The sequence below is a fragment of the Chiloscyllium punctatum genome, chromosome 26 (assembly GCF_047496795.1).
Source record: "Chiloscyllium punctatum isolate Juve2018m chromosome 26, sChiPun1.3, whole genome shotgun sequence".
NCBI classification, from domain to species: Eukaryota; Metazoa; Chordata; class Chondrichthyes; order Orectolobiformes; family Hemiscylliidae; genus Chiloscyllium; species Chiloscyllium punctatum.
In genome coordinates, this window is record NC_092764.1 from 70838855 (window position 1) to 70862179 (window position 23325).

The 23325-nt window shown below is 42.8% G+C and overlaps 1 protein-coding gene across 3 annotated transcripts in view; it reads right to left on the reverse strand.

Annotated features, from left to right (window-relative positions):
- Positions 1 to 613: 613 nt before the first annotated feature.
- The window catches only part of aars1 (alanyl-tRNA synthetase 1), a 50432-nt gene continuing 27720 nt past the window's right edge, over positions 614 to 23325 (reverse strand). For all 3 annotated transcript variants that reach the window (XM_072547609.1, XM_072547607.1, XM_072547610.1), the window contains exons 11-21: positions 22556 to 22700; positions 20030 to 20208; positions 18988 to 19101; positions 18072 to 18278; positions 16298 to 16482; positions 13402 to 13510; positions 11462 to 11575; positions 8876 to 8995; positions 4582 to 4668; positions 4362 to 4475; positions 614 to 1113 (exon numbers count right to left, since the gene is read on the reverse strand). In XM_072547609.1, the coding sequence (XP_072403710.1) occupies positions 928 to 1113; positions 4362 to 4475; positions 4582 to 4668; positions 8876 to 8995; positions 11462 to 11575; positions 13402 to 13510; positions 16298 to 16482; positions 18072 to 18278; positions 18988 to 19101; positions 20030 to 20208; positions 22556 to 22700 (1560 nt within the window). In that variant the 3' untranslated portion in view covers positions 614 to 927. The remainder of the gene's footprint in view (positions 1114 to 4361; positions 4476 to 4581; positions 4669 to 8875; positions 8996 to 11461; positions 11576 to 13401; positions 13511 to 16297; positions 16483 to 18071; positions 18279 to 18987; positions 19102 to 20029; positions 20209 to 22555; positions 22701 to 23325) is intronic.

Here is a 23325-nt window from a genome sequence, read left to right on the forward strand (position 1 = left end):
ATCCTTACATACGGATGAGGAAGGACACCACTTTGACTGGGACAACACATCCATCCTAGGACAAGCCAAACAGAGACATACACGAGAATTCCTAGAAGCATGGCATTCCACCAGAACTCTTATCAACAAACACATCGACTTGGATTCCATTTACCACCCCCTGAGAAAAACAGGAAATGACATCACTGTAGGACATGCCATCATCAACCCAAGGAAACCCAAACAAATAGAAAGCGGTCGAAAACACCAGTGCTTCAGCTGGAGGCTCACTAATTAGTAAGGTGAGAAAACATCTGAAAACAAACCTTCCAGCTCAGTGAGGAAACCTATATCCAGAATAAATGTTAGTTCACACACAATGTTGAGTAAATCAATTCCTAATTAGTTGTGTTTCACCAAAGTCTGAATCAATCTACAGTGTAGAGGTTTACAGAAGTCGATGTGGAGTCTTTAGCACGATCGCAATATCCAGTTCATATAATGAAGAGGTTTCATTGTTTATAGTCTCTTGAACAATGGTCACAAATGACTAAGTAATGACTGCATAATCACATGAGACAATGAACAAGAAACAGGTGATCTGAATCTGAGAATAAATAGCACACTCCAAATCTGAGACCAGTATTATTTTAAGCTTATGGGTGCAAATATTTTTAATGAATTACAGCCATTTTAAATAGGCAAACACAGATTTTCTCATGGCCGGTCCCTTTCTCCAACAGTTAAAGATTTTAAGAGACCATTGATTACTAAGATGTTCTACTGACTTAGCGGGACAGAAGTTCAAGGTCTTAGCATTTACAAGACAGCATTTCTGTCAGTGGGGAACATGACCCCCTCGGCAGTGGTGGCCCCAGACCCATGGAGTAGGTGGGTCCTAGCCCCATGGACGGACTTTCAAGTCACATCTAACTGTGACGTTGGTGATTAGTTTTTGAGGTCTCCTATTTTAAGCTCTGCAAACTCAGTTGCCAGCTTCAGTGCCTTGTCCAGGCTGTTGATATTCTTCCCCGTGGCCTGAGCTGACATGTCCTTTCCTCCTCCCCTTCCGTCCAGCTGGTCCAAGATGTGGTTGACCCAGTCACTGGCTTTCAGGCCCCTGCTCACCACCTCCTGAAAAGGTTAGACATAAAAAAGGAGAGTCAGTGAAAACTCAGCAATCTGCTGCTTATAAGATGGGCTTTTCACAACGTACGGACCACAGGTTTAGTATCTGATAGACTACAGTGTCATAACAGCTACTGAACAGCCAGAGAAAGCGCTGAAGGCTCCAAAGTTTTTTATTCCTACGGTCTCAGGAAACACGTGGGTGGGATACAACTCAAATCAGCTCCTTATGATCAATGAAGGTAAAACTCAGCCAGAGACACCGCCCTTGACTGCAGATCAGTGGTTGCTGGGTCATGTATGGTGAAAGGGTTCAGGCCAGGTGACGACAGGACTGGTTTTGAATGTGATACCCCCCCCCCCCCCCTTCGGTGCAACAGTCCAACAAAACGCACTAACAGATGAGGAATAATTCTAAGGATGAAGTGTCAAAGGACACGGAATCATTACTGCCGACAGTTTGCATCTTCAGGTGGAGATTAACAAAATGTCATTGCTCTCGACATTTAGACTTAAGCAAGTTCACCTCATTCCTCCAATCCCTACCATTTGTCGCTCCACCATTGGCAGTCATTCCTTCAGCTGCTGTAACACTGCAATGGCTGCCCTATACCTCTCTGCACATTACTTGTTAAAACTGACCCCATTAAATAATGAACATTCATAGGGTTGGGGGGAGAATAAAAACAAGTTGCCATCATGAGAGGCAAAATACTGGGGAAAATAATGTGATGGAAGGCCAATAAATCCCTTGATTTTAGGGAAGTAGCTACAGAGATAGTGGATGCCCTGGCGGTAGTCTTCGAAGAATCCTTCGATTCTGGAAAAGTCCCAGACGATTGGAAAGTTGAAGCTTCTGTTTAAAAAGGGAGACGAGAAAGAAATTAAACTTGAAGCTAGTTAACTTTACGTCTGTCACCAGGAAAATACTGGAATTTATAATTAAGTCAGCACAGCATCTTTAAGAGGAAACCACAGCTGACAAATTTATTAGAATTCTGTCAAAGGGTAATGAGTAGATAAAGGTGAACAAGTAGACGTAATGTTTTTGGATTTTCAAACGGCACATATGTTGACTTATGTGGTGCAGCACTGATACATGACTGGCTAACCAAAAGACGACAAAGAGTTGTAGCTCAGGAGGCAATGTTGGGATGTCAACCTGTAAACAGGGCATTGGTTAGGCCACTTTGGAATATTGTGTGCAATTCTGGTCTCCTTCCTATTGGAAAGATGTTGTGAAACTTGAAAGGGTTCAGAAAAGATTTATAAACATGTTGCCAGGGTTGGAGGATTTCAGCTGTAGGGAGAGATTGAATAGGCTGGGGCTGTTTTCCCCGGAGCGTCGGAGGCTGAGGGGTGTTCTTATAGAGGATTATAAAATCATGAGGGGCGTGCATAGGATAAATAGACAAAGTCTTTTCCCTAGGGTGGGGGAGTCTAGAACTAGAGGGCATAGGTTTAGGGTGAAAGGGGAAAGATATATAAGAGACCTAAGGGGCAAGGTTTTCTCTCAGAGGGTGGTACGTGTATGGAATGAGCTGCCAGAGGAAGTGGTGGAGGCTGGTACAATTACAACTTTTAACAGGCATTTGGATGGGTATATGAATAGGAAGGGTTTGAATGGATATGGGCGAAGTGCTGGCAGGTGGGACAAGATTGGGTTGGGATATCTGGTCGGCATGGACGAGTTGGACTGAAGGGTCTGTTTCTTTGCTGTACCTCTGTGACTCTAGTGGCGTGCCAGAAGTTTAAATGCTATATCTTACCATAACTATTTATAATATGCAGAAATAACTTGGATGACAGAAGTGAATGCCCAGGTTTGCACATGATGCAAAAATAGATGAGGGGGAAAATATTGAGGATGACAAGAGTCTTCAGAGTGACGTAGACAGATTAAGTTAGTGGGCAAACAAATTGGAAGATGGAATATAGTGAGGGAAAATGCAAGGTTACACACACTGGCAGAAGCTGAATATCATTTAAATGGAAAAAGGTTTCGTGCAAAGAGATTTCGAGCGTGGGCCACAAAAGGTAGTATCCAAGTCCAAAAGGAAATAAAGAAGGCAAATGGACAGCTGGCCTGTAGTTCAAAGGGGAGTATAAAAGGAATACTGTGAACAGTTTCAATCCTCTTATGTAAGGAAAGATATATTGGCATTAGAGGCAGTCCAGAGAAGATTTACTTGACTGCTTTCAGGTGTGGAGGGACTGTCTCATGGGGAGAGGTTGAGTAGTTTGGTCTTGTACTCATTGGAGTTTTGAAAAAATAAGAGTTGACCTTATTAAAACATAAGATTCTAAGAGGACTTGACAAGATAAATGCAGATAGGTTGTTTTCCCCTCCTGGGAGTGTCTCGGACCAAAAGGGGACAATCTCAGAAAAAGGGGTGATCCATTTAAGACAGAGAATGAGGGGGATTTGGTTTTCCCTTTCAACAGGTAGTCAATCCTCATGAGGACTTATTTTCCCACAGACAACTTTTGAATTTGGGTCACTAAGTACATTCAAGGCTAAAATAGACAGACCTTTATTCAGTATGAGAATTAAGGTTTATAGGGAATAAAGGGAAGTGGAATTCAATGGTTGAAGAGACTCGATTGGCCAAATGGCCTACTTTAGCCCCTGTGTCTTATGGTATTTCTGAGTAAGCCCACGTTACCAATCCTAATATCTCTGTATACAGCTCAGTGTAAATCTTTGATAATACTCCTGTGTAGCAGCTTTGAATGTTTTATATAGACGCAATTTTTTGATGCTGTATTTTCCTTTATCCCAACTCGGATCAATATTGACAATTGCACTACTGTTAGGGAGAGGAGGGAAATATCAATATATTGCTTTGACTTTCAGCTCTTTCAATTACTACCTCAGGTAGCTGGACAGCTGCATTCTTTGGGATGAGCTCAATCAGATCACAAGATGTATAACAAAAACTGACCACAATTTGTTCTCATAATTCACATTATCAAATCACTTGTCAGTATGAACATTTTGCACTCCTTGATTAGACGCCAGTCTGTCATTACAATGTACAACCGATTTGAACCCCCTTGATTAAATTTCAGTCCTGAAACTCTGAACAGCGCATAAATTGTGTATCATAACTTTAATTAACAATTGAAAATGTCTCATCCAACATTTTGAAGAAAACTTGCACAATGAGCAAGTCAGATCCAATCAGTCCCTCTAGACAAGGGATGCTGGCCTTGTGTGTGTGAATTTGTCGCTTTCAAATAACTATCTTTACCTGGGGCACTTGACACAAGCACGTGATTGTTCCTGCATCACTGTCCACTGCAAACAGCATTGCTGCTGTCTGAGGGGAGTGCGCCTTAAACAGCTTGAGGGCTTCATTCAGCGCCTGTTGGGAACAGCACAACACAAGAGGTCAGACAAGCTACTATCCACTCTCAAATCAAGCAGCAATTAAACACCACTGCGAATACTGTTCAGAATGCTTTCCTCACCTTGGCTGGTGCTCCTGCTTCCATTTCCATGACAACCAGAGGTTGGTTTGGATTAGTATCTATGAACTGCTTAGTCTTCTCCCGTACCTGTCAAAGTAATGAACAAATACAAATAACAACACCTGAAAACACACTGTCCAAATGATGAGAGATAGCTGAGATGCAAAGGAATCGTTGTGTCCTTGTGCATGAATTGCAACAGGTTAAGATATGTAAATAACGTGGTAAGCTAATGGAATAGTAGTTCCCCCCATACCCACAGGGGATACATTCCAGGACCTACCGCAGAACGCTGAAACCATGGATAGGAGCGAACCCATTCTTTCAATGGGAAATGTACCATCTCTGCAGCCTCCTGGTCCCTGGTACTGGAACATTCCCTTTTATATGTTCAGGGCGCATGGTTAAGTGAAACTGTGGTAACTAGACTCGTGGATACAGGGGCTGCCCTGCATTTACCTCAAGAGGAATTAAACACAGAAGTAGGGAGGTTATGCTTCAGTGATACAGGGCACCCTAGATGTGTCCAAGAGTACTCATTTTATTCAAGGAAGAATATTAATGCAATGGGAACCATTCCAAGAATGTTTACCAGACGAATGCTTGGAATGAGTGGGTTGTCTCATGAAAAAATGTTGGACAGGCTAAGCTTGTATCCAATGGAGCTTAGAACAGCAAGAAGTAACCTGACTGAAACACAGAACATCCTGTGGGGGCTGGACAGGGTGGATGTGGAGAGGTGCATCCCTCTTGTGGGAAAATCTTGGGAGTAAGGATCACTGTTTAAAATTCAGAGATCACCATTTAAAACTAAGAAACAAATCTGAGTTGAGAGTCGATGATACTTTCTTCCTGAAAAGGTGGTGGAAGCAGAACCCTTGAATATGTTGAAGGCAGGATTGGTTAGGTTAGACCTCAGCTGGAATATTGTGTATAGTGTTGGGTGCCACATTGTGCGAATATTGTGAGTACAGTAGGGAGCATGCAGAGACTGGTTCCAGCTGTTCAACTTCAGTCACGAGGAAAGACTGGGGAGGTTGGAGCTGTTTCTATCGGAGAGTAGAAGGCCAAGAAGAGATCTGATCAATGTTTTCAAAATCACGAGGTGTCGGGACTCAGCGGTTGGAGAGAAATCGTTCCCACTCCGGAACACAACAAAAACCAAATGGTCAAGATTAGAGTGGCGCTGGAAAAGCTCCAGCAGATCAGGCAGCATCCGAAATGCAGGAAAATCAACGTCTCGGACTCTGATCTCCAGCATCTGCAATACTCACTTTCACCTGATTAAGAATCAAACAGTGTCATGTTAAAACTCACGAAGGGCCGAGATAGATCAGATGGTCAGAAACTGTACCTGTTCATAATAGGATCAAGAAAGAAAGGGCATAGATTTGCAAGGTTTTGCAAAAATAACTGAGAAAAAACATTTTCACTCGATGAGTAGTTAAGGTCTGGAATACATTGCCTCAAAGTGTGGTGGGGGCATGTTCAAGTGAAGCTTTCAAGAGGACATTGAACAGAAGAATGTGGAAGATTACAGGGTTGAGTTAAAATGCTCAGAGTGCTGGTACATACCTGATAGTTCTGCATCATAACAATTCTGTGACCCTGATTTGAAAAATGTGTTGCTGGAAAAGCACAGCAGGTCAGGCAGCATCCAAGGAACAGGAGAATCGACGTTTCGGGCATGAGCCCTTCTTCAGGAATTCAGGATTCCTGAAGAAGGGCTCATGCCCGAAACGTCGATTCTCCTGTTCCTTGGATGCTGCCTGACCTGCTGTGCTTTTCCAGCAACACATTTTCAGCTCTGATCTCCAGCATCCACAGTCCTCACTTTCTCCTGTGACCCTGATTTGTCAAGCACAGGGATGCAAGGTTATTGGGAATGAAGATTTGAGTGAGTTTTGAGAAGATTTGTAGCTCAGGTTTAGGTTCTGGATGTAGGTTTGCTCGCTGAGCTGGAAGGTTCATTTTCAGACGCTTCGTCACCATATCAGGTAACATCAGTGAAGATGTTACATCGTGTGGTGACAAAACATCTGAAAATGAACCGTCCAGCTTAGCAAGCAAACCTACATCTATGAAGATTTGAGGTTCAATTAGATCAGCCATAGATCAGCCATGATTCTGTTGAGTGGCAGAGAAAACCTGAAGGGCTGAATAGCCTACTCCTGCTCGTAATCCAATTGTATGAATGATCAGACTATTGTACTTCATTATATGAAGGTGATCCTGGCAAATACAGCGACAGATTCAAGTACAAAGACACAGATATTAAAAACTAGGTTCTTTGGAGAATGAAAGGGAGCTGAACGAAAAGGAATTTATAAGTTGGTCTTTATTACTTCTGCCAGCCTTGTGTCATCACTTACATCACCTACTTCCACTTCTTTCTGACCTTGCTCTGCCTGAATACCACAGATACACAAATGAACTCTAGTTCATAAAACTCTTCTGCCTGTTTCCTAACTCTCACCACTTCCTACCCACCCATCGTCCCTGTGTGGTATATTGGTTTCCAGTGGAGCACCTTCATTTTAAAATGCTCATCCTTGGTTTGAAATCAATTATTGGTCCTGCTGCAGTTCTCCAAGATCTATGAAACTCCAGATGGAGCCAAGATAGACATGTAATATAACAGCATCCCTATTATCACACTGGGCTACAGTACTGGTGGGGACAGGTCTGTTGCTGTATAACACTGGGCTACAGTAATGGTGTGGATATGTCTGTCACTGTATAACACTGAGGTACAGTACTGGTAGGGACAGTGTCTAACACTGGGGTACAGTGCACGCATTGAGTGAGTGGTCCTGAGCAAAGTTCAGGGTTAAAAAGCCAATAAGAGAAGAGGGAGAATGAAAAGGGACCGGCAGCTAAAATCACACAGAATTCCAAAGTCTTCCACAGGCACAAAGGATGATCAGACAAGGAGCATAGTCAATCAAAGACTGAAAAGGGAATTTTCACATGGAGGTGAGGGCATGGCTGAGGTATTAAATGAATATTATACACGTCTCTTTTCCAAAGCAGCCAATGCTACCCAGGTAATGGTGATAGAGGAAGAAACTCAGTCACTAGGAGTGTTCAAAATTGATAATAAGGTGGTACTCGATGAGCTGCTGGTACTTAAAAGAATTGGCAAGGCAGCTGGACCAGTTATGATGCATTCAACGATATAGAAGCGGGAGAGAGTGAAAATTACAAAGGCACTGGCAACAGTCTTTCATGGGATTTCAGGACTTGGTGTTGGTGCCAAAGGACTGAGACTTGCAAACAGCATGTCGTTGCAGAAAAGCAATGCAAGGAAGTGTTCAGAAATTACAAACCTGTTAGTTTAACAGGTAGGGACAAAACTTCAGAAGTAAAAGGTCGAGACTGAATTAATAGCCACATGGACAAACGTGGGTTAGCTAGGGAGAGCCAGCATGGATTTCTTAAAGGAAAATCACGTTTAAGCAGCTTGCGACAGCTGTTTGAAGAGGTAACAGAGGTTTGAAGAGGGTAACGCTGTGACGTGGTGTACGTAAACTTTCAAAAAGGACTTGATAAAATGTCATATAACAGACCTTTGGGCATAGTTACAACTCATGGAATTTCGGGGACAGCAGCAATGTAGATTAAAGTATTGCCTGAGTGATAGGAAACAGAAAGCAATAGTAAATGGAGATCTTTCCGGTTGAAGGAAGGCTTGTTGGGGATTTCCCCAGGAATAGGGATGAGGACCCTTGCTCTCCTTGATTCACAAGACAATTTCAGGGGACAATTTCAGAGACTGCATTATATAACACTTTGAAGCAATAAACTGAGAGCAGAAGTACAGAAGAGGCAGATTTAATGGTGGCATTTGAGAAGGTATTAGATTGGTATTTGAATATACAGAATTACAGAAGGATGACACTAAAAACTGGTGCAAATACATCAGTCAGTTGCCTTCTTCTGCACCATGACATTGTATGAATTGTATATTAATCATGTTTAATAATAAGCAGGTGGTGGACATTAATTGGGATTTCACTTAAACAGACACTCACAAACTGATACGGCCCAGATAAAAGATAAATGTTAATATGCTTCACATAACTGCAAAACCACTAAAGACTGCCTCCAGTACTATCCTTCATCTCATGGCTTTCCATGATAGACCATTCAGTAAAAACTTATGAAGAGAAACATTAGAGCTTCCATAAAATGAACATTCAGTGTCGTTTCTCTATGAAGGTTTGGGAGTGATTCAGTAAATATTATTCAGAGAGGGATTAGCTCATACACCATCCTGGATTTGATCACTCACCTTCTTCAGCAAGTCAGCTTTACTAGCTCTATCCAGATCATCCATAAACTTCTTTAGTGACTTCAGCTTGTCCCTCAGCTCATCCTTGTGCCACTGTGGAATGACTGCAGCACTAATCATCTGAAATTAAACAGACACAAGGAAAATCCTCGTGAGATTACATGCTATTGTAAAGGACCCTCAAGTCATTCTACTGCGTTATCTCCACGCTCTTTCTCCTCTCCATCTCCTCCAGCTCTCCGTGCCTTTCAGATCGCAGCACTCCTCCAAGTTCTGTGCTGTTGCGTCACCCTCCTTTTAAATTCTCCAACTTAGTGAGCTATTTTCAGCTTCCATGGCCCTCATACTCTCTGTAAATACCTCCATCACACACACACACACACACACACACACACACACACACACACACTCTCTCTCTTTATAGATGCTCCTTAAAACATACCTCCTTCAATAAGCATTTAACCTTCTGACCCAGTTTACCTTTGCTTAGCTTGGTTTCAGAAATGTTTCTTTAAAATCTGGTACACTTTTGTTAAGTGCCTCAGAACAGTTTTTTTTAAGTTAAAGGTTGTTGTTGGCAGGGCTATTCCATTATGCACTTTAAGAAAACTTTCAGCAATTCTCTGGAGTACATTTGAGCTAATGGATGACAGTACCAGACACTAGAAACCACCCCTCCATTACACCCACTGAAATTCTTCAGATTACTGCAGCAGACTCTTCATTGATATTGGTGTGACAGGGGAATCCTGCCTCATTCTCAAACACACACAGAGTTTCTCAAGCGTTGCTATTCCCTCTCATTGAGCTAAGGGGAGCAGAGGCCTTCATTAGCCACCTGACCCACCTTCTGTTTACATGGCTCAGTGCTCTCCTGTACTTACCCACTGAGCTACTCACAAACCTAAAGTGAAATTTGATTTATGTCTCATTAACTTTTAAGGGATTGGTCTGTCCAGTTCAAGCTTTTCCTCCATGTCAGTCAGAGGTAAAAAGGTAAGCGTTCTCTGATGGGGGTGTCCAATATCAGATAACAAATGGGCCAAAAGTGATCATAGTTGAGTGTCTTGAAACCAAAGCTGTCACAATCCACGTTCCCAGTTGGAAACACCATTCTTTAGCCTCCAGTTCCCTTACTCCATTCCCTGGATACCCAACCAAAATCAGCCTGACAGTGTTGTAACCTCAGCGTCATCCTGAATACTGAACTGTACTTCAATTCCCTACCGTCAACCTACTGCTAAAGTCTACATCAAAACATTACCCATCAGCAACACTCCATCAACCACTCTATAACCCACACCCCTCCCATGCTGCCTTCAATTTCACTTTTCTAAAGATCTCCTGACTCCATCCCAAGTTCAACTCTGTGTAACTTTTAACTCAGACTATTCCTTATCCTGTCCTAAATCTTATATCTCACTCTTTGTCAACCTCAACTAATTTTGTCATGGGAAATGGAGTTCCCTCACTTCCATCCCCAAATCTCTGCAATGTCTTCCAGCTCAGTGGTTAGCACTGCTGCCCCACAGCGCCAGGGATCTGGGTTCAATTCCACCCTCGGATGACCATCTGTGTGGAGCTTGTGCATTCACCCATTGTCTGTGTGGATTCCTTCCAGATGCTCCAGTTTCCTCCCACAGTCAGGTTAGGTGGATGGGGCATGCTAAATTGCCCGTACTGTTCAGGGACGTGTAGTCTGGACGGATTAGCCATGGGAAATGCAGGATTAAGGGGACTGGGCCGGGGTGGAATGCTCTTCAGAGGGTGAGTGCTGACCCAATGGGTCAAATGGCCTGCTTTCACACATTAGGGATTCTAAGGTTCTTATGCCCCCTGCTCTTCCAATTCATCCTGTCAAACGACAGCCTTCAGTGTTACTCCTGCATTTAACTCTGACAACTTTTCCAGCTTGCTATATTACCCCCACAAACCTTTTCAAGTCTCTCCTTAAACTCACTTTGAATCTTTGGATTTCTGTCACACTCTCTCCTATCTCATCTATAAAATGTGTTAGGACCTTTTGGTCTGAAACAGTGCTTTCCTAATTAGATGTTTCAATAATCCTTCTTCCAGAGGTCATTCTCAGGCCTTTCATCCTTGCCCCATTCCACTTGATCCAATTTACTTTAGATTACTGTCAGGGCCCTCTCCTTTGGGTTATTTTACTCCAGTCTAATCTTTGTTGATTCCATCATTCCTTGGTCTAGTGGTTTTGTTTCAAGCTGCAGACTGAGGCTTGGCAGCTTTAATGTAATATTATCCCAACAATGCTGCAATTCACGACCAAGTCCCAGAAAAAAAAATTAAAAAGGAACATGAGTGAGACCAATAATCCAAAGACAGTCACAGAAACGGAGGAAGATTCATCCAACTCCATAAAGACACGACCACTTCCCTCTCAATGATACCATTCTAAATAACTCCAGGGATTCCACCGCTGCTGGCCAATCCAGAGGCCTAGTCCTGAAGTAGCACTCACTCGTTCACATATAATTTGTAAAATTTATTTGTGACTCTATCAGCCTTTAGAATATATTAAATTATAGAGTATGCAGAATTCTCGATTTTGTATTTCTCATTTACCTCTGTGAGATCTGCAATCTCTTTCTGGATCTCTTTACTGGGAGCTGTCTGGATTTGGACCTTTGATTCTAGTTGAACAAGAAAATTCTGTAGAGCGTCTGCCTTTCTTAGTGCCTAAAAAAAAAAGACAATGGCGTTCAAGTCACATTCAAGGCGTGCAATATTCGTTGTACATCCAAGTACAGCTCCACTGACTGGCATCAACCTGAGATGCGCAAACACAGCCACAACTAAAATGTGTGGGAGAAAGGAGGAGGAAGAGACAGAACATTGGCATGTGATAAATGCACAAAAGGAAATTCTCCAAAAGACTCAGTGAGCATATAAGAATACCAGGACGTAAGCTAGCAAGCAAAAAACCTGAATGAAACGGGAGCACACTTGGAATGTCTGCAAAAGATGCAAGCAGCATGGATTGAGAGGAGTGGTGTGTACTGGAGACAACACTTATATAGATGAATGAGCATGTAAATTAAATACCACTGGAGACAAAGAACAGCATGAGAAACAGTAGTTATGAGAAATTCTAAAAGTGCACAACAAACAGTGCAACATGTATGACACACAAAAGGGATGTAAAGACTAGTTGTTTTTTCGAGAGACTCGTGCCTTCATCAATGTTTTTAAAAGGTCAATAATTATCCTTCTTTTTATGTACATGTTGGTGTACTATACCTTTAAGCAAGCTAAAAGCTAGTAGAACTACCTGACAGCACCAAGTGTTCTGAAAAAAAAATAATGTAACATTTGGTCGAACAACTCAATTAGCTGGTTGCCTGAGACAAAAACAAATTCAAATTTGGCCAATCAATTCAAATTATATCCCAAAAAGTACCAAATTCCAATTGTTTGAATTGACTATATTGACAATCTTAAAAACCAATGACACAATCCTTTGGGGGTATAAGATCAGTGAAAACTGAACAGTTGGGAGGAGAACTGCTAAGCCACCAGCATATAAAGACTGCCTGAAAAATAGCTCTCTAAAAGGTACCTTTATCATTCTAAGCTGTGAAGCAGAATCCCCAAAGAGAAGACAGGAATACAGAGAAAAACCAAAAGCTACCTGGTTTTGAGATATGAAGTTTTGTTTTGTAAATCTTAATTGGGTGTTTCATTGGACCAGTATTGTACAGAGGAAAGTAAAAGATAGGTTAGAGAAAGGAGTTGTAATAAATAGTTGTTATTTAATTATTCTATGTTATACTTTAAGAAATAAAGTCATTAATTTTTACTTTAAATAGTTCTTGGCCTCTCAAAGTTTTACAGATTATCTTTTATCATGGGATAAATCTTTTCTGTGTTGCTGGTTTAAATTAAGCAGGAGGGTTTACACTGTGTTGGAACACCCTCCTCAGATCGTTGGCTATCATGAGCTACAGCTTTATGAGGATCAGCAGCACACTAGTACTTTGCCCAAAGGCCATTCCTTCTGTACAAGTTTAGACAATGAGTGTGAATATATAATCCAGCCATCCCAGGCATTACCTCATAGCTGAATGTAATCCTACCTTCGCCTGGCACCCAGGAAAGTCCATTTTCAGCAGAGATCACTGGTCAGTGACAAGAATCAGGAACCTTGGCTGAATTGTCTTCTCAGTAACCCAGGGTGCTGTTTATAGATCCTATTCTCTCCTTCAAGTGAGAGCCTCAGGCAATTTGGAGGGCCCATGCAGGGGAACCCTGAGCCGTGGCTCATTTAGACAGTGGGCAGAACGCTTACTCGTCAGCTCACTGTCAGAAGATATGGCCCTTTAGGCTTATTACCATAATGGTAGAGCTTGTACTGGCAACACCAGGGAAGCAGAAAACATTTTTTTTTAAGAGCTTAGATAAAACAAAACACAGTAAACCAAGAGTCATTCTGCCAAAAGGACACCCAAATCCCCCAGAGCTTCCAGCTGCCTAAGGGTCAAAATTTGTCAAGCACGCCCACTGACCTTTTGGGCTTCAGAGCCTGTGACTGCCACTATTCTCCTGATGCCCTTAGCAATGGCTTCTTCTGATACAATCACAAAAGGTCCGGCATGGACAGAGTTCTGTAAGTGCCTGCAATAAAAGCAAGATAATTAGCACAAGGGAAGGAACTCAGCGGGACATAGCCTCTTGTCCCTAAGCTCTGCAGTCAAAACATCAAGCAATCAAACAAGTACTAACTGTCTGTGTTTCACAAGTTTGACAGGTTGTTTTCCCCTTTTTGAACTATAAACTAGAATAGAGGTTAAACATTGCTATTTCGCTGAAATACCAAGAGGATGCTGTGAAATGGAAATCAAATGGTGCACAATTTAGCCATGCAATGTTGGTGTTGAAGCGTGAGATTGCTATATTACTGAGATCGGCATCAAGAGCTTTGGAGTTGAGGAAAAACTGCCTGACAACAGCTCCCAGATTGGTTCAGTAGCAAAACGCGTTAAATCTATAGGTGCAGGGCAGTAGCAATCTCTAGAGCTGACAAAGACCTCTCTCTCCCTCTTCCCAACCCCCCTCTTCTCCCAGTATGAATGAAGAGACTAAAAAAAACACTTAAAAGAATGAATTCTAACAAGAAAGGTCCTACTTCCACAGATTCAACCATCAAAGTGAAGAATGATCATTGCTTTACAGATTATATACAGGGCATTGTCAGTGCTGAAATCAAAAGGAATTGTCAGGGATAATTTAACGCAAGCTCATGTTCTGATCTTCAAAACGTTGTGCTTTTTTTCCACCCGTATGTATATGTCAAAAAGTCTGTCTTTTGTTGTTTTATTCCTGAATGTCTGTCTATTTAAAGGTTTTTAAAAAGGGTTTCACAGTTAGGCCACTCTTGGAATATTGCGTATAGTTCTGGACACCACACTACCAGAAGGATGTGGATGCTTTGGAGAGGGTACAGAAAAGGTTTACAAGGATGTTACCTGGTGTGGGGGATTTTAGCGATGAAGAAAGATTGGCTAGACTGGGGTTTTCTTCACTGGAACGTCTGTTAGGTTAATAGACAGAAGTTAATAAGAGTGTGAATGGTATGGGTAGAGTGATAAGTATGAGGCTTTTTCCCAGGGTGGAGGGGTCAATTACCAGGAGACACTGGTTTAAGGTGTGAAGGGGAAAGTTTACAAGAGATGTGTGAAGCCATTTTTTTCACACACACACAGAGTGATGAGTACCTGGAACACATTGCCAGACACAATAGTAGCATTCAAGAAGCACCTGGATGAGTGCATCAATAGGAAGGGAATAGAGGGATACAGATCCTGTAAGTGAAGACAGTTTTAGTATGGAAGGGCAAAATGTGGTGGCACAGGCTTGGAGGGCCAAAGGGCCTGTTCCTATGCTGTGGTGTTCTTTGAGTATTGTTTAAGTCACATAGTAATTGATTAGCAATCCCTTGTTGTTTTTCTATCAATTGTTAAAGTTATAACAAATAGAAATATAGACTGTTACTGATGAAACCAGATGCAAATTGCCTTTGATGTGAAGCAGTCAGTCAGCAGGCAAATAGGCCAGTCTAGCACCACCATCGGCACAATCTTCCCAGTTAAGTGGTTGTGGCATTAACAACATCGTTCAACAAAGCAACAACAATTTCAACAGGTTCTCAAAAGAGTGGAACCACTATTCACACTATTAGGAAATATCCACCAAGGTTCTGACTTTGGTGGACAGCAGACTTCCAGGCCGCACCCATCTTGTGATGCAACATTGGAAGGGAACGCGAAAGTTTGCACCAAACAAAAATGTTCTGTGGAACGCAGGCTAGACAGAATCAGGAACAAAATCAAGGAGTTTTAATCATTGGCGAATGCCACCAAAATTGCTGGGAGAAGACAGTGTATTAAAATCAGAAGAAAATGCATTTTCAATTTTAAAAGCCAATTCTTCACGCCCTACAGATTGAGGCTTTTGCAAAGACAAAATCCCATCAAAACAACTCCTTGCACTGCAAGGCCAGGAGACGGCTGAGCACATCCTTGGTCATATTAAAATAATGCAAACTGAAATGGGAGTCGGAATTACAGAGTGTTAATCAGAACAGCTCTGGTCACCACATTTTGGGAAAGATGCAACAGCCTTAGAGAGTGCACGGAGCAGATTTACCAGGGTAGCTCAAGGGATGAAAGAATATCGTGACAAGGTTGAAGATGTTGAGAGCGTTCTGTTTGGACCATTGAAAGATTAAGGTATGGTAGAGAAGAGAACTGTTCCCATGATCTGATCACGCAAGGACATTGATTTAAGGTTTAGGCAAGAGATATAGGGAGGTGGAAGGTAAGAAAAACTAGTGGAAGCACAGGCAATCAACGATTTCAAAAGGCAATTGGGTGGAACTTGGTAGAAGTAAACCTGCAGGTGTACAGGGATAGATCAGGGGAATGGGAAAGATCAGATCGCTCTTCTAAGAAGTGTATGGATGCCTCTTTCCATGCTGTCCCAACTGTGACTTTTCATAGTAGAAGAGGTTTTGCTTAACACCTTCACCAAAAAGAATTAGTAGCTGCTCTTTGCGAGCCCAGACAGTGCATTGACAGCAATTCTACTCTCCTGATGAAGAGCTTTTGCCCATAATGTCGATTTTCCTGCTCCTAGGATGCTGCCTGACCTGTTGTGCTTTTACAGCGCCATCCTAATCTTGACTTTAATCTCCAGCATCTGCAGTACCCACCTCCGCCTAGCAATTCTACTCTCCTTCAATATTGTAGCTGTATCTGTCCTGTGCTTCCCTGCAGACAGCAAAGTGAAAGATTTAAACAAACAATTCAGTTAGATACATTTTCACCTTGATCGACCCCGCCACAGAGTTCTTTTAGCCCTGTGAAATCCTCTTTTGCCCTGTACTTCAGGCAATGCACTCACGTTCCGCCGCAGAATTCGACTGAAGTGATCGAGCCTGCTGGTCCTGATGGGTCAGCCAACATATCCTCCACTGGGATGCCCACAGACACCACTCGCACTGGGTCAGGGTATGTCTCATCAAATACAGCACGAAGACCCTGGATGGCTTTTGCTGCAGCAAGGGCTGCATCCTTGGCATAAATCGGCTACAAGGAAGTACATCAATTATTCAGAATTTCAAGTGCAAGCTGAAGAGTTAGTGGCTTAAATTCAGTTCTCGCGGAATTTCAATGTGGGATAACGAAACAACTTTGTGCCCCTCGAAGTGAGGGATGTTAGAGGTGGGAAACAGAACTCCCTCTGCTCAAGGAGGTGGACTCACCAGGTCAGGTACAGTAATTACCACAAGTTCTCCTTATTCTGTCACTTCTCCAGTGACAGCCCACCCACTCCAGCTGTAGCATGCCATTTGTTTATTTTCTCCACCAACCCCACCCTTGGCTTCTCTGCCTGCAGATGACTATTTAATGGCAGTTTTGTGAAGAGGAAACAAGATTATTCAAACACATACACATGAATCACTGGAGAAACTCAGTAGGTCTGTCAGCATCTGTGGAGAGAAAGCGGGACTCAAGATGTTAACTCTGCTTTCTCTCCACAGAGGGTGCAAGTGAGGACTGTAGATTAGAGTGGTGCTGGAAATGCACAGCAGGTCAGGCAGCATCTGAGAAGCAGGAAAATCCACATTTCGGGCAAAAGCCCTTCATCAGGAATGAGCCTGATGAAGGGCTTTTGCCCAAAACGTCTATTTTCCTGCTCTTTCTCTCCACAGATGCTGGCAGAGCTGCTCCAGGAATTCCTGCTTTTGTTTCAGATCTTCAGCAGCTGCGGTTCTTTGTTTTGTACTATTCAGACACGTTTGGTGTAAAGCCTTTACAGACAGCAGATAGTGGCTCATCATTTCATTCACCTCATCAGCCTAAGCTGCTTTTGAAATCTGGACCGAGGGCCAAAAAGGCAGTGGGTTAATCTCTGCATCACTTGATACCTTTTTTAAAAAAAAGCAATCACAATGAGTAGGTTTATGCTGCTCAGACACGAGTCAGAAGCTCAGTGTCAGAATGAATAATGCCTCATCACGTTAACGCACGTTATAATTTCTTCATCAGCTTGCTTTTTCATACACGCAGTTGCTCCATGATATAACTGCATACCCGGTATTCCACACCTGGCTTGCAAAAAATGAATTTAAAAAGCACAAACATGGTCCAGCTCAGAATGAGCAACAGGCCATCGACTCCAAATGAGAAGTGCTAAACATCCCCTAATTAGAGTCATAGAGATGTATGGCACAGAAACAGACCCTTCGGTCTAACTTGTCCAAGCCGATCAGATATCCTAACCTATTCGAGTCCTATTTGCCAGCACTTGCCGCACAGCCCTCTAAATTCTTCCTATTCATATATCCATCCAGATGCCTTTTAAATGTTGTAATTGTACCAGCCTTCACCACTTCCTCTGGCAGCTCATTCCATACACTCACCACTCACTGTGTGAAAAAGTTGCCCCTTAGGTCTCTTTTATATCTTTCCCCTCTCACCCTAAACCATTGCCCTCTAAATCTGGACTCCCTAACCCCAGGGAAAAGTCCTTGTCTATTTATCCTGTCCATGCCCCTCATGATTTTATAAGGTCACCCCTCAGCCTCCTCAGTTTTCTGACACAAAGAGTTAAAACCACCAAGTTTAACTTTTTAAAATTGAACTGGTGAGATTGTAAATGCTGAGTACTTTACCTTAGCTTCTTGAATCATTTTGCATGTGATCTCTTCAGTTGTTTTGATCTGCTGAGTGCTCATGGCACCTTTAGCTGTGAAATCGAAACGCAGCCTGTCTGGTGCCACCAGAGAACCTCGCTGGTCTGCTTCACCCAGCACAGACCGCAGAGCAAAGTTCAGCATGTGGGTACTAGTGTGATTACTCATGACAGATCGCCTCTTGGCCTGGATGGAAAAATAAACGACAAAGCTGGAGAATTCTCACGTTGAGCCCGTGTAAAGCACCAGTTCAGCAAGAGCATCCTGTTCTAGGCGATACGCTTTAGGAAAGATCTGAAGGCACTGAAGAAAGTGCAGACGACATTGAGGAATTTCATTTTCTAACAGGTTTGGCCTGCTCTGCTTGAAAAAAAGACAAGGCTGAAAGGAGATTCAACACAGGTACTCAAAAACCATGAGGGCTCTCGAAAGGGGCGACAGGGAAAAGGTTTCGTGAAGGGGAGAACACAGACGTAAAACTATTGGCAAAAGGTTTGGCACAAGGAAAAACCTCTTCACACAGCACGCGGTTAGGATCTGGAACACGCTGCGTGACAGTATGTTGAAAGTAAGTTCAATCATGGCAGTCAAGTAATGATTAGAGTTTTCCGAAAAGGAGGAATGTGAAGGTTTATGGGAGAATGCAGGGAAATGGCACTAAGTGGGATGCTACATGGAGAGCTAGTGACACACAACGGCCTCTTTTTGTGCCATATCAGTTCTGCAGTTATGTCATTGGAAGATTTTAGAGTAAGTTCCAGCCATAGATTGACGTGGTATGGAATTCACATCTTAGTTAAGTGGGACACGAGTCACTATTTGGCTTTCACGTTCACTGCTAATTGAGAAATAAAGATTAAACTACGAGATTTTAAATCTAATGAAAGGGCATTACCTCATCAATGAACAGACGAACTCTATCCCCTACTTTCAGCTGTCCATAAACCGTTCCAATATGGAGGACATAGCCACCTCGTACCTGTACGTTTTTAACCGAGAACTCAGTTTTCTGTGGAAGGAATTAGAGTGAATCAGATTCAGAAAAGTACATTTAAGTGCCAGCATGCCTAGTGAATCCAAAGAAAAATGAGCTAGTGTAGGTATTGAAGGAGTTTATGCTCTTACGGACTTTGTATAATCCATGTACATGTGCCCGTAGGAAGGAGTGGCAGGTGGAAGTATAACAGGCTGTAATGCAATGTTCAAAAGCCTGCTGAAATTCAGAATTCAAATCTCACAGGTGTGTATTAGCTATATTCAGAGGGTGACTGCAATCTAATGAACCACGCAATGGGCATAGGATAAAGGGGAAGAGAGAAAAAATGTACATAATCATGAATTCAGTTCTCAGGTTGTGCTGAACTAGCTGATCAGCTGGATAAAGATTTGGGCATGACAACTGACCTTTGAACTCTGCTTAGTGCTTCCTGTGAAAGACTACACTTGTATGGATTGAACTATGGTGCTTGGTCTGCGTAGGTCAATGCAGTAATCGTTCGAGTCCCTTAAGAAACCAGGAGAACATCTGTGTTAACTTGGCATTACACATATTTCAAGTAATGGAGGACTGTGTATTTACTGTTCAGAGGAGTTGTACAATACCATAATTTAGTCAGGAAGGCTCCATTAGCCCACGATGAACTTGGTTCCACTATCTGCGTGGGTTTCCTCTGGGTGCTCCGGTTTCCCCCCACAATCCAAAGATGTGCAGGTTAGGTGAAATGGCCATGCTAAATTGCCCGATGTGTTCAGGGACGTGTAGGCTAGGTGCCTTCTATAGGGGAAATGAAGATTAATAGGGTAGGGGAATGGGTCTGGGTGGGTTACTCTTCGGAGGGTCGGTGTGGACCTGTTGGGCTGAATGGCCTGTTTCCACATTGTAGGGATTCTACGATTCTATCTAGCTGTAAGTGAAACAGGAAATCAAAATCCCTTACATCTTCACTGCTGTCGTCTGCTTTTATCAGGTAGCCTTCATCGTAAATCTGACCACCTTGCTCGGCATAGAAGCACGTGCGATCCAGCAGCAGGCCGCAATCCTGGCCCGTCTGTACTTGCTCCATGAAGGTTTTCTCCCTGCGGATCACTTTCACTGTGGCCTCAATGGATTCAAACACTGCATAGAAAGTCAGAAGCATCTGTTCAGTAACCTGTAAAAGGCCATCAGTGGTGACATTCAGATAAACTCACCAAAAGGAGTTTCCTTTAGCAAAATGTGAGCGATTACCACTCCATGCTGGTTATCATATGTTCCATGTTGGTTTCCCCTTTGCAAATACTCAATCCAGACTGCATGTAGGCACCCTGCTCCACTGTTCTCTAAGTTAGAACACTAGCCACCCTATCTCTGACAGTCACCAACAAGGCTTTCTCTACACTAGGTTTTGAAGGGAAAGGATCCAAACATAGAGCTCAAACTTCCTTTTATAGATGTAAGCTGTCACTTTGAGGGGGAGCAAATTAAAAATGAAGAAGCTAGAAGCGGCTGAAGCTTTGATATCTGGTACACGTATTCAGGTGAAACTGACAGTGTGTCAGACACTGCTGACTTAATTCAGTGTCACAGCATAACCAGAGCATTGCACAGAACATCATATCCAAGAGAATAATAAGTGGCACAAACATGAGATATAGGAGCAAAAGGTAGACCATTTGGTCCCTCGGGTCCGCTCCACCAATCATGACTTTGTTTTTGTGTTCCGAATTCCCCAGTCTCAGCCATTCCCAATAACCTCTGATTCCCCACCTGACAATAATCAATCCCTGCCTTGAAAATACTTAACGACCCTGTCACTAATGCCGATGGAGGCACAGTATTCCGAAATCGCACAACTCAGAAGCACCCCCCCCCCCACCCAAAGTGCTGGACTCACCCGTAAGAGAAAACATGGGTCCCATGTCGGCCTTGCCAAGGCCAATCAGGATCGTATAAACTTCAATAAAGTCAGTGCTCTCTCTCCAGAAACAGACCCAGCCTGTCCAACTGCACCCCACTTATTCCCAGAATCAATCCAACAACCAAGCTAGCTTTTCAATGCCAGGGCCTACAGGGATGGATAAAGAAATGCAGCCTTGCCAGTAATGCCCACATCTCATGCCAGGACAAAGTAAGGAAATGGATCGATCTTTAGAAAATGATGATGTCAAGAGGTATAGTGAATAAAAAGGTGTTTCGACTGACCCATCGAGAGGCGGGGTCAATTTTCTTTTATTCACTTATGGAACCTGGTTGTTGCGGTCTGGCCAACATTTATTCCCTTCCCTAGCTGCCCTTGAGGTGGTGGTGAGCTGCCTTCTTGAATCGTGTGCAAGTCCACGTGCTGTAGGTAGACCCACAATGCCCTTAGGGAGGGAATAATTTTCCTAAAGTGTCTTGGAGGAGGTCAAGCAGATGTCAAATTAAGGAGATCCTGCATGTAAATGCAAGTCCTGTCTAAGGAACTCAATTTAGTGACTTTTTGAGGGACCTACTAATTCACAATGCCAGCTGGCAACAGTGCTGAAGTAAGTTGGAAACAGAACACAACACGTTTCAACTTGCTTGCTTTACAACTTGTGGCAAGGAATGAAATGCCTGTGTTGATATGAGCATGGAGTTTCATCTTTAAGAACTCTTTTGGCATCATGCCGATGGTGTTGGGTTTCTCTGTCCTAACAGTGGATCACTGTGGGACCTCACAGCAACATTCCATTTCAGGCAACCCTCTGTGGCCAGGCCTTCTAAACAGGGGCCAAATTTGAGCTACAGACATGTGCTCTTCAGAAGTGGCTTACAGAACGTCTAATTTGTGCAAGCACTTCACAACCAGTCTAGGCCGGACCGTCAGCAGGTCTGGCAGCATTTGTGGAGAGAAAGTAGAGGTTCCATTTCTAATCCAACAACCCTTCTTCAGAACTTGGTCACTGGACTTGAAACATTAAATCTGCTTTCACTCCACAAAATACCACCAGACCTGCTGAGGTTCTCTCGTAATTTCAATTTTTGTTCCGTATTTCCAGCAGTTGTTTTATCACTTTCACTCAATTCCCAAATTCCACTGGGGCGGCCCCTCCCTCAAAGACATTTTGTTTTATTAAGGAAAGCCAAATACACCGAGTGGTTGGACTGCACCACTGGAGATTTCAAAGATACAAGGCCAAATTAAATCTGCATGACACTACCATTATGGCTAAATAAATCCAACCAAATAATGCACAGATCAGAAAGGTCCTAGTGTTGGTGCCTAGTCTATATTACACAAACTGTGCTTCAATTGAGGTAAATAGTGGAAACATAACTAGGCTCAGGATTCTCATGGAAGGGAAAACCAATACTCCAGTAGCTGCTGTTTCCTAATACATGGTGACCTGCAGAAATAGAATTGATTTTAACCTCCCACCCAAGCCCACAAAAGGAATGTTAAATCCCACTTCCTCCATGTATAAACATGCTTTCCAAGTCATAGCAATAATGCTGAACTTACCATAGTTTCCATTGTCATCTGACGTGTAGTTGTATTTTGGTGAGTCATCAGTGGCCTCAAAGCCCTTGGCACGCAACTCATCAATTGCATTGACATCGAGCATGATGTGGTCATCATCACCCATACCCTTACCCTGAGACTTCAGCTGTGAATTTAAAACAAAAATTAGTCACGCAGACAAATCAAATTCAAAAACTTAAAAAAGAAGAGCAAAAATTTTTTTTTAAAGTTTCCTTTTTTATAAGTCTTCAAGCAGTTTGACGGGTTGGTTAAACTTAAAAACAAAGTGCTGGAGAAACTCATCAGGTGAAGCAGCATCTGTGGAGAGAGAGAATCTGAAGTTCTGAAAGAGTCGTACTCGAAATGTCAATTTTACTTCCCCCACCAGAGACCTGCCAGACCTGCTGAGTTTCTCCAGCACTTTGTTTTTATTTCAGATTGCCATTATCCCCGGGAATTTGCTTTTATTTTTGTTTCATCTTTTTTTTTGCCCCCACAGTCTACTGGCTGTGGCCAGCCAGCTCAGAGTCAGTCACCTGAACTGAAGAGATTCTAATCTCATGGTAATGTTTTTTTTATATAAACCCCCACACTACCGCTCACCAGCTGCACTGCTTATTTTTCCCCAGCATTCATGTCGTGTGTGTGCAGATGTAGGACACAGTGAAGAATGAGTGCAGAAACCTTTATTTATTTTCCCCCACCAGGAAGAAATGAAACACCAGAGTAGGCAGTGACAAGCAGCGCCTTTCTCAACAAAGGACAATGCT